Here is a 12,153-nt window from a genome sequence, read left to right as displayed (position 1 = left end):
GTAGATGTGTGGCCTTCTTTCTTTCCCTTATTGGAAATAGCAAGTGTGTATTTCGCAGCCAAGATTATTTGCCCTAGCTTCTCCATTAAATGGGCAGAACTGGGGTAGATGGGGGTCAGAAAATCGGGAAGAATCACTCTGCTGTCTCTGCTAATTTCTGCACCATGTGAACTTTCTGCCAAAAGTGATGGCAATATGCAATTTGTCCTTCCCCATATTGGTGGGACAAAACGGAAACGACCTACTGATGGGCAAAATCTCCTGATAAATTTGTGAAAAACAATGGCCAGGATTCTTCCCCAAACAGCGGGCGAGCCGCACCGGCACCAAAGAGTGGAGTGAACCACTCTGGCGTCGGGCCACCCGGAAGTTGCGGAATCCTCCACACTTCTGGGGGCTAGGCCAGCGCTGGAGTGGTTGGCGCCACGCCAACAAGCGCCGAAGGGCCTCCGCCGGCCGGCGTGAGTTTGCGCATGTACGGGAACACCGGCGTGTTCTGGCAGGCTTCTTCTCCATGCCGGCCATGGCGGAGCTTTACCGAGGCTGGCGCGGAGGGAAAGAGGCACAGGCCCGCCCGCAGATCAGTGGGCCCCGATCATCGGCCAGGCCACTGTGGGCGCCCCCCTGAGGACTCCGCAGACCGCCCTCAGAAGCAGGTCCCGCTGGTATGGACCTTGTGTATTTCACGCCATCGGGACCAGCCGAAAACGGGCGGCCACTCGGCCCATCGGTGCCTGGAGAATCGCCAGGGAGGCCACTGCCAACGGCCCCAGACTGGCGCGACGTGATCCCCGCCCCCGCCAATAAACCGGCACCGTAGAATTCGGCAGCCGCCGTTGGAGCGGCGGGGCAGGATTCTCGCCACCCACCGGCTATTCTCCCACCCGACAGGGGGGTGGAAAATCCCGCCCAATATGTGTTAGAATCAAGCGGGTGCCAGATATCAAAAGGGTCAAATTGATTCAAAATTGTGAATCGGGTAACTTTCTAAATCACGTGTAGAAATATGGTGCACAGATTTGATCGACTCATTAGATAAAGGAAATTGCAGCTGTTGAAAAGATATCCACTGAAGCCAGGATCAAGGACAATTGAGGGGATGGAGGGCCTGTATTCTGAGGAGCGATTATATGAATTGGATAAATTCCCTCTGGAAAAGAGAGGGGTAATGTAATCACTGTTTTAGAATTCTAAAGGGATTAGGTGATGTAAAGCATGACTAGTCATTTCACCTTGTCCAGAACAGTAGAAGCACAGTAGATAGAGGATTACAAATCTGGGCCGGGATTCTCCCCTACCCGGCGGGGCGGGGGGTCCCGGCGGGATGGAGTGGCATGAACCATTCTGGCGTCGGGCCGCCCCAGAGGTGCGGATTTCTCTGCACGTTTAGGGGCCAAGCCCTAACCTTGAGGGGCTAGGCCCACGCTGGAGTGGTTGGTGCCCCGCCGGCCGGCGGGAAAGACCTTTGATGCCACGCCAGCTGGGGCCGAAGGGACGTAGCCGGCCGGTTGAAGTCCGTGCATGCACCGGAGCATCAGAAACTGCTGACGTCATCCCCGTGCATGCGCAGGGGAGGGGGTCACTTCTGCGTCCGCCATCGTGAAGACAATGGCGAACGCGGAGGGAAAAGAATGCCTCCACAGCATAGGCCCGTCCGCCAATTGGTGGGCCCCAATCGCGGGCCAGGTCACCATGGGGGCACCCCGCAGGGCCGGATCGCCCCCCCCAGGACCCCGGAGCCCGCCCGCGCCACCTGGTCCTGCAGGTAAGGTAGGTGGTTTGATTCCCGCTGGCGGGACTTCGGCCCATTGCAGGCCGGAGAATTGCCGGGGGGGCCTGCCGACCAGCGTGACGCGATTCCCGCCCCCGCCGAATCTCTGGTGCAGGAGACGATGGGGGTTGGATTCACACCTGCCCCCAGCGATTCTCCGACCCGGCGGGGGGTTGGAGAATCCCGCCCCTGTAATCAGCAAGTGTTAAATGTATGGAACTAGCACTCTCAGGAGACAGTTGGTGTTGATTTATTCAAATGCTAACTAAATCTTTTTCAGAAGTTACTATTTTGGGTTACAATAAACCAGTAAATTGGGACATGATATGTGAAGCATACAGGAACTGGTGACTGTGGATCTACTGGGGTTTCCATTGTCTCACATCTATGGCGGACTAATAGAGGTCAACTGTTATGATTAGTGTACGATTCCATCATCATTGCATCATGCAATGGCCAAGACTGTAGAAGGTGAATTAGATGGACAGCATTATTTGCTCATCTAACAATTCATATTTATCATAAAATCAGAGTTTAGCTGATGTCTCTGAGTAAAATTTCACAGCTAAACAGAGCATGAACTAAGGTCTCAGTTTTGATCTGGATTTATGTATAGATAGCAAATTTTGTTTGGGACGTTGTTAGAATTTGGCTCCAGTTTAACAGGCAAATAATAGTTTGTATTCTTTAGTTGTTAACAGGAAATGTTCAGCTATGAATTGTACTAATTGTAATAGCTTCCCTGTCAAACAGTTCACGGGTATAGGCTGAACAATTCATGCATAAAGCATAGACACTTAGAGGCAGGTTCTCATGGGATTACATAGTTAAGAGGGAAAAATTAGTACACTGGGGAGGGAGACGTAAGTCTTACCAGCAATAGAAGGATACCTATATCATTTTGAGGTAACATTATATTTTTACAGAGCTGTCGATAGAGGGACAAAAATATCTGAATAAACAGATCGAAAATGCTATCGATGGAGCAAAGGTTATGAAATCTATTGCAGATAAAGGTGATCAACAACACCAGGAGTATCTACAGCGTTTGGAACAAATCAGCAAGCAAAAGGAGGTATGATGCTATGTTCTTCTGGTTTCTGTAGTTGTATTACTTTTAGCATGGCTCCAATTTCAACCTGCCCTGGGAATGGGTGCGTTTGGGTGGGGCACCATCAAATTCAATGGAAAGTAGAACCAAGTAAGTGAGGATAAAATTGGGGTTAAAGTTCAGTCTAATCTCAGCGAAAAATGCTCTACATATACTCAGAATGTGAGCATGGAGCATTGAACATGAGTGTGAATTTTCTGTAAGCCTTACAACCCTGCTCTCCTCCAACTTCATCTTCTTGTGCAATTCAGTATATTTTGTATCGCCATTCATTACCAGCCATTCCTTCACTTGCCTAGATGCTAAACTGTGGAATCATCTTCCTGACTCCTTAGAATCTCTTCTTACCAAACATTTAGTCACCTGACCTAATACTTGTTTAGGAAGTTGAGTGTGACATTTTGTGTAATAACGTTCGTATGCAGCACCTGGAACACTTTTTACAAGGTGAAAAGTGTTACATAAATGCAAGTTGTTGTTTCCATGGCCGGTCAGACAAACCTGTGGCTGGTGAGATGATAAACCCCTGTGAGAAAGCACCCCCTTTAGAGTTTTGAAAATTAGGATTTTGGCTATCCAAAAGGACTTCAAATTTGTGATTAAAAACGGGGAATGCTGGAAATACTCTGAGGGCCTGGCGACATCTGTGGAGAGAGACTGAAAACATAATTCTGTTTCTGTCTCCACACATGATTCCAGACCTATTGAGCATTTTCTAAATTCTCTTTAATTTCAGCTTTCCAACTTCAGCAGTTTTTTTGCTTTTTATAAATAAGTAAATATACTCAACCCTATCCAGTCTTTTCCTGCTCATTCCACTGTGCATTCATTTCTGACATTTGAGATTGTGCCCTTTCAGTCTTCACATTGAATCATTCAAAACCAGGGGTTCCTAAACCGTGGGCTGCAACCCCAGTTGGGAGGTGGGACATGAGGTCGTGAGCGATGAGGAAACTATGGTGACGTTGGAGTGGAGATTGAGATTTGACAGTATTGGAATTGGCTGCCCTTTTGAATGTGCAAAATTTTTCAAATGAGCTAATGAAAAAAACATGAGCACCGAGGCCTGGTCAGTGACATCGGTAGAGCCTGCAGAATGGTAGATGTCTTAGTTGTTTTCCTCTACCGCTGCTGTTTTAACCCACAACCAGCTCAACAACTCCTCCCCCCACACCACTCCTACAATTTTCACTTGGGACACAAAAATACGGTCACAACAGAAAAATATTGGGAAGCACTGTTTTAAACGCTTATAGTGAAACAAAGATAATTTTAATCTAAACTTTCTGATAATTTTATAACTGGTATTGACGCATTTATTCTAAGTAAAATACCAATTTCTGAAATCTATATTTTATTTCTTTCAGTAAAAACTACAGTGGGTGAAATTTGTGTTCAGTAGTAGCATGAATTGGGTTTACGGTGAATTGGCAACCAGCTTTCTACCCACAGTCAGTGGAAAAGAAATTTGGGTAGCATGTAAAATGGGTTGCTGATTCATGATCACCTGTTTTACGCTGGTAGCTGTTACAATCCCATGGAGACTAACAGCTTCTTAAAAGGGATGAATTTCCATAGCCCCATAAGATGCAGGCGCAGAAGTAGGCCATTTGGCCCATCCAAGTCTGCTCCACCTTCAATGACATCATGACTGATCTGATACCATAATCCTCAACTCCCCTTTTCTGCCTTATCCCCAGAACCCTTGATTCCCCTGTTGCTTAAAAACCTGATTTTCCTAGCAGTCAAGAGAACTACTAGAAGGATAAAATTTTATGTTTCAAGTCTTTTACAGTAACAACTAAAATCAATGTAGACCAACACCAAACTAAAGAAAAGGTATGTTTGGTTAAACTGACTAATGTAATCAAAATACAGTTTTCAGCCCTTTTCACTGTATACCCTCCTTCTGGCGGACGCGTAGAATTATGGGAACAAGTCCAAAATTACTGCTGGCTCTCCAGCGTGGTCCTCCCTGGCATGGTAGATTGAGACTTTCAGTGTCCTTTTTGAAGGTCACTCAACTCAGCGTGAGCCTTCCAGATCCATCTTTCGCCAAAAAGGCCCACCTGGAAAATACTTTATTCTTTAAATCTCCAAAGGCCCGGTGGGTTCTGTCCCCTTCCTTTTCAAACAGAAAGCCAACTGTGAGACGCATCCTTCTCCATTTCTCGCTATCGTAGCTGCTTTGCTGATCCACATAGCAGTATCTGCTCTCTCTCTCTCTCTCTATGTCTCTGTCTCTGTCTGTCTGTCTCTCTCTCTCTGTCAAGAGAGCAGTTCGTTTTTCATTGATTTTAGTATCAAGGTGTGAAACCTGTAATTTGATTTCAATAATTCTGAGTTTCTCCCCATGGCAACAAGGTCACATAAGCATTTCTTCAAGTTGGGGTGTTCCTACAATTTTCAATTTTACCTCAATTCAAAGGAGACATTTTAAAACATTACCATCTTGTAAACTCCATTTCGGTATACTTTGGGCATGCGGGGCATATAATAGGCAGCTGCTCCAAAGTTCAGTTTTCCACTCACACTCAAAATGAAAATGTTCCATACTTGGAACAGCACGTCTAGGACTTCATTTAACTCCCAAGAGTCTGACCAGCGGTCCGTTTAGTCTGACCAGCAGTCCTGTTTTCACCTTCACATTTCCATCATCTCTGGATTACCAATTTTTCTGATATAATCAATTTTACGAACACCAGAACAAAAGCAAAATACTGCGGATGCTGGAAATCTGAAATAAAAACAAAAAGTGGTGGAAAAACTCAGCAGGTCTGGCAACATCTGTGGAGAGAGAAACCAAGTTAACGTATGGCTCCTCTTCAGAGTTCAGGAAAAAAAGAAAAGTTTCACATGGACTAGAACTCTGTTCTTTGCACAGCTGGGTTATTCCAGCATTTTCTGTTTTTATTACTAACACGAGTGCTCCTCTGAATTTGAATCTCAAATTAACTATTCACTGACCGTTTTAAAATCAAGCATGGTATCAAACTCTTAACACATTCAGGGCATCAAAATTATAGAGATATTTTCTTATCTGCCTTTGATTTTTCCTATAAAAGCTTCACTACTTCCTGATATACTACTACTGATAATAATAATCTTTATTTTCACAAGTAGGCTTACACTAACACTGCAGTGTGAAAAGCTCCTAGTCGCCACATTCCGGTGCCTGTTCGGGTACACAGAGGGAGAATTCAGAATGTCCAAATTACCTAACAGCACGTCTTTCGGGACTTGTGGGAGGAACCGGAGCACCCGGAGGAAACTCGCGCAGAAACAGGGAGAACATGCAGACTCCGCACAGTGACCCAAGCCGGGAATCGAACCTGGGACCCTGCCGCAGTGAAGTAACAGTGCTAACCACTGGGCTACCATGTCGCCCTAAAATCCTTGCCCTATTTTGCTGAGATATGTGTCACAGAATGGGTGCCATTGACCTCTGTTTCTGCCCCTATTGATAAACTCTGAATGAGAGCAAGGTCAATGCATTTACATCTATCCGGCACGTGAATCATCACGGGTACACCTTGGCTGCCAAATAGAGGCGAGATATGGGAAATTAAAAGCATAATGGCTGCTTCAAGAACAGGGGAAAGCCCAAACTTCCTGCATTTTTCTAGTCTTCCATGCTAGGACTCCAGCCTGGAATTCTCAGCACCTTCTCCAAACTAAACCTGGTGGCAGGTTTTTTGTATCATCCAATTTTTTGGACAGAAAGGAAACATGAATTAAGGAAATTCCCAAAACGGGAAACCTCACCTCTTGGATCTGCCTTCTATGTCATGGAACCATTTTGGGGACAAATCTGTGGTGGATTCAAGGTTGAGTCTGCAGGCCTTGGATGTTCAACCAACATGTAGAATTTTATTTTGAAGATGAAAACACGATGAGCTGCGATGGTAGACTACCCATTTGCCCACACAAATATGACGACGATGTCTCGCAGTCTTTCTCTTTAAATGCTCCTGTCAGCTACAAGTCTGCTTGTGAGGAAACACTAAAAACATGATGAATACACAACATTCGTCTCCCTTTAAATCCAAGTCCCTGACGTAATAAACAGTATAACATTAACAACCAATTAGCAACATGAACAATCAATCAGCAACAACAGTCAATATGTCAGGGGTTCTGGAGGTCCTCATTCTCAGTGTGGTTGTTGGCGAATGTCCAGCATCTGCAGTTGTTGCAGCCTCTGGCGTCTTTGGCTTGGTGTGAATGTCATCAGTGGTTAGCTTTTTAAAAAATAAATTTAGAGTATCCGATTCATTTTATTTGTCTTCAATTAAGGGGCATTTTAGAGTGGCCAATCCACCTACCCTGTACTTCTTTGGGTTGTGGGGGTGAGACCCACGCAGATTCTTGGAGAATGCACAAACTGCACGCGGACAGTGACCCGGGGCTGGGATTGAACCTGGATACTTCGTGCCATGAGGCAGCTGTGCTAACCACAATGAGACCTTGCCACCCCATCAGTGGTTATCTTAACTGGAGTCGACATAACGATCTGAGGCTGACTTGGTATTTAATTCGTAATTGAGGTGCTATTTTCCCCAGTTGGTTTGGTTAGTCTCAGGTGTTCGGGAAGGTCGTCTCTCAGCACAGCTGGATTTGGACTCGGATCTACCGCTGGTGGATTGATTCTTGTCATCAAGAGTTGATGCACATGCCTTCTCCATGTTACATCGTCTCGGGTTGGTGCGGCATAGGAGACCGATCCAGTCTGTGCCTTGGGTGGTATTAGTAAATTGAATACTGTGTTTAGTTGATGTTTAACCATTAGCAATAACGGAGAAACTTGGCATATTGAGTGCGCAGTATTCCACTGTGAGCAGGAAATGACTCAGATGTTTGGACAATAAATGTTATTCTCTGGTTACCTTTTAACAAATGTTCCATTGTTTATACAAAATGTTCTGCCACCCCATTTGTGGCAGGGTGATGAGGAACGGATCGGATATGTTCAATTCCATTCTCCTTCAAGTAGTTTATGAACTCTTGAGATATAAGGCGTGATTTAATGGAAACGTTTCTAAGTGTGGCAGTGAGCAGGAACTGCCGCGAGCTTCCCGACACTCGGCCTGGCAAGGCTGTCACCGGTATCAAACATTAATTGGTCCACTTAATGAGGCTCTTCGGTCTTCACGCCGCTGATTCGCTGGCACCGCGCCCACCAGTTCTCTGCTAACAAGTGGAGCAGCACTTAAACCGATCCTGCAGAGAATACCCACACAGCTCGCAACCATGCAACCAAGGAGACCAGCCACCGATCTGGCCAGATTGTTGGGCGCACGTGGAGACCAGACGGGGTGCCCTGTTCACCAAAAAGGCTCGCAAAGCCAGCCACAAGGTAGCCAATGCTGCCCGGGAGGGAGCAACAGCGACCATCAGCTCAGGAAACTTCACCAGGAAGACTGGTACGCAGTGCAGCAAGAAGAGAAACAACCTTTCACTGGGCTGCACGTTTGGGTTGGCACCCCCCCCCCCCCCCCCCCCCCCCCACCCCACCCCACCCCCTACAAGCATACGCCTGACACCGCCCAGCACCATTGCATGCCCTGGCCCACTCTTATCACCGTGCAGAGACATACCCCTCAGTGGGCAACAGTAGAGGTCAGGCTCCTGGGGCACATTCTGGTGAATACTACACAGTTGCTGATATACATCAGGTGAAGGTAGAAATGTCCAGACAAGACAGCAGTCAGAGGTCTGCTGGGTCCCAGGACCCAGCTGAATCCCAGTCAGATGCTGAGCCACTGGACCAGGTTCACCCAAAGCTGATGCAGTAGATAGGGTGATATTCAGAGGGAGATGTCAGCGACACTCTAACAAGCCCAAAATCGATCAGCAGCATAGTGGAAGTGTCCAAGGCATTGCTCAGTGATGGCTATGGCTGAGTGCCTCAACAGCATGTACCAGTCACTGGGGGACGTGTCCCAATCCCACGTGGACCTTGATGAGGCACTGCAGAGCATGTCCCAGTCTCGGGTGGGCATTGCCAAGGCACTCCAGAGCATGTCCTGGTCACTGAGGGAGGTGTACCTGTTGCAGGTGGCAATTGCCAGGGTGCTTCCGAGCATGTCCCAGTCACGGAGGAGCATCGCCGAGGGTGTCAACACAATGTTGCAGACTTTGGGGAGCTGCCAGGGTTGGCAGAGACAGATGATGGAGGGGCAGCCGGGGCTCAATCAGCTGTCCCTCCATCTGAGGTGAACCCCAGGGCCTCTCATTCCCCAGAAGAGACAACCTGCCCGTACAGATAACTCAGTCTCCCAAGGTGGAATATGGCTGTGACTCAGGAATTGCTCCTGAAGTCTTGCCTCAAAGCAACATGTCCATAACCTTGGACAGTACTGGGTCACTTCTGGTATGCTTCTTCACCTGTCCTGTGATTACAGGAGTGCAATCTACTTGCTTGAAATGTTCCCTTGACGATACTTATATGTGTGTGTTGACAAGAGCAATGCCGACCTCTGTATTCTACTCGCTGCAAGTGGTGGTACCTCGATATGAGGTCCAAAAATCACTGTTAGTGAATGATAGTCCATCAAAAAAGTACATTTCCTCCCATACAGGAATGCGTAGAACTGTTTTATTCCAAAAAATATTCCTAAGGTACATGTAAGTGCGAGTCTGTGTTTACGTGGGGTTTCAGCCGACATCTTGTGAATCCTTGGGCTTGAACTCAACTGTTGATTTCTTTGGCTGCTAGTTCCATGGATGCAGCAACTTCCAAAGTTTTCTTTAAGGTCAGGTTGCTTTTGGTTAATACCACTTTTGAAAAGCTTAGCTCTTTAAACCAGACTAATCTACCTCTGATGGTATTCTTTCACACATCCTCAAATTCGCAGAGTTCAGCCGATCTTTTCAGGATAGCTACAAACTGTGTAATCATACATAGAAATATACATAGAAAATAAAAGCAGGAGAAGGCCATTCGGCCCTTTGAGCCTGGTCTGCCCCTTGTGATCATGGCTGATCATCAAGTTCTATACCCTGTTCCTGCCTCCCCGCCCCCTCCCCAATATCCTTAACCCCTTTAGCCCCAAGAGTTATATTTAATTCCTTCTTAAAATTACACAATGTTTTGGTCTCAACTACCTTCTGTGGTAGTGAATTCCACAGATTTACCACTCTCCGGGTGAATAAATTTCTCCTTACCATAGTCCTAAAAGGCGTATCTCTTATTCTCAAATTATAACCCTTAGTTTGAGACTTCCCCACCGTTCTTTCTCAATCTACCCTGTCTAATCCTGTTAGTATTTCACAGGTTTCTATGAAATCCCCTCTTCCTCTTCTAAACTCTAAATTTCTAAAATACAATCCAGTTTAACAGACTTCATCTCTCCTCATATGGCAGTCCCGCCACCCCAGAAATCAGCCTGGTAAACCTTTGCTGCACTCCTTCCATAACAAGGACATCCCTCCTCTGATAATTATCTTTATTATTGTCACAAGTAAGCTTACATTAACACTGCAATGAAGTTACTGTGAAAAGCCCCTAGTCACCACTTTCCGGCATCTGTTCAAGTACAGTCCAAATGACCTAACAGCACGTCTTTTGGGACTTGTGGGAGGAAACCGGAGCACCCAGAGGAAACCCAGACACAGGGAGAACGTGCAGACTCCACACAGACGTGACCCAAGCTGGGAATCAAACCTGGAACCCTAGAGCTGTAAAGCAACAGTGCTACCCTAAGGACACCAAAACTGCACACAATACTCCAGGTGTAGCCTCACCAATGCCATATACAATCGCAGTAAAACATCTCTATTCCTATACACAAATCCTCTCGTTATGAAGGCCACATACCATTTACCTTTTTACTGCCTGCTGTACCTGCACATTTACTTACAGCGACTGTTGAACAAGGACACCAAGGTCTCGCTGAGTGTCCACATCTCTCAATTTACATCTATTCAAATAATCATCTGTCTTCGAGAAGTGGATAACTTCACATTTATCCTCATTATACTACATCTGCCATGAATATGCCCACTCACTCAGCCTGTCCAAACCCCGCTGAAGCATCTCTGCATCCTCCTCATATCTCACCCTCCCACTGCAAATTTGGAGATAATACATTTAATTCCCACGTCCGAACCATTAATATATAATGTGAACAGTTTGAGTTCCTAGCACAGATTCCTGAGGTACCCCACTAGTCACTGTCTGCCAATCAGGAAAAAGACCCATTTTTGCCAACTTATTTTTCCTGTCTGCTGACCAGCTTTTTATCCATTTCAAGACACTACCCGTAATCCCATGTGCTGTAACTTTACATAGAAATCTACTTTGTGAAACCTTGTCGAGTGCCTTCTGAAAGTCTAAATAACCACATCCACCAGTTCTCCCTGGTCAACTCTGCTAGTGACATTGTCAAAGAATTCTAGTAGATTTGTCAAGTATGTTTTTACTTTTGTAAATCCATGTTGACTTTGTCTGATTACAGCACTGCTTTCCAAATGCTGTGCTATGAAATCTTTGATAATGGACTCCAGTAACTTCCCCACTACCGACGTTAGGCTCCCTGGTCTATAGTTCTCTGTTTTCTCTCTACTTCCCTTTTTGAATAGTGGGGTTACATTAGTTACCCTCCAGTACCCCGATTCACCTTCTTCTTGATTGTGTTTATGAAACTTAAATATTTCTTTGATGACTGACTAAATGTTTTGTTGAAGTGGCCCTGCAAAACTTCCACCACTTCATAGAATCCCTACAATACAGAAAGAGGCCATTCGGCCCATCGAGTCCACACTGACCCTTTGAAAGACCACCCTACCCGGGCCCTATAACCTCACCCTAAGGAGCAATTTATATCCAATCCACCTAACCTGCACATCTTTTGACTGCGTGAGGAAACCAGAGCACCCAGAGGAAAGCCATGCAGACACGGGGAGAAAGTGCAAACTCCCAGTTGCCCAAGGTGGGAATTGAACCTGGGTCCCTGGCGCTGTGAGGCAGCAGTGCTAACTACTGCACCACCGTGCCGCCCCTTTTTCATATGTTTTTATGCCTGGCTTTTCCATCTGTACCAGACTCCTAAGGAGGTTTAATGTTTACCTCCCCATTATGCTCAGGAACATTGGGACTTTTATATTTGCTGCTATCTTGAACAAAATAGTCAAATTGTTTTGTATACGAGCTCCATCACTGTGTACTCTCATCAAATGGTCCCATGGCAACAACAACTGTCGCTATTTTTCTTTCTAGAAGGACCTGCGTGTACACAATGTCCACTACCTTGCTCCATTTCTTCCCAAA

At 46.1% G+C, this 12,153-nt stretch overlaps 1 protein-coding gene across 1 annotated transcript in view; it reads left to right on the top strand.

Annotated features, from left to right (window-relative positions):
* Positions 1–12,153, top strand: part of clu (clusterin) — a 58,776-nt gene that overhangs the window by 22,086 nt on the left and 24,537 nt on the right. The window contains exon 3 of the mRNA XM_038799602.1: positions 2,698–2,846. Within this exon, the coding sequence (XP_038655530.1) occupies positions 2,698–2,846 (149 nt within the window). The remainder of the gene's footprint in view (positions 1–2,697; positions 2,847–12,153) is intronic.

Source organism: Scyliorhinus canicula, chromosome 6 (assembly GCF_902713615.1).
Source record: "Scyliorhinus canicula chromosome 6, sScyCan1.1, whole genome shotgun sequence".
Taxonomy (NCBI): Eukaryota; Metazoa; Chordata; class Chondrichthyes; order Carcharhiniformes; family Scyliorhinidae; genus Scyliorhinus; species Scyliorhinus canicula.
The sequence above is the reverse complement of the archived record's forward strand: the minus strand, read 5'-3'. Positions and strand labels throughout refer to the sequence as shown.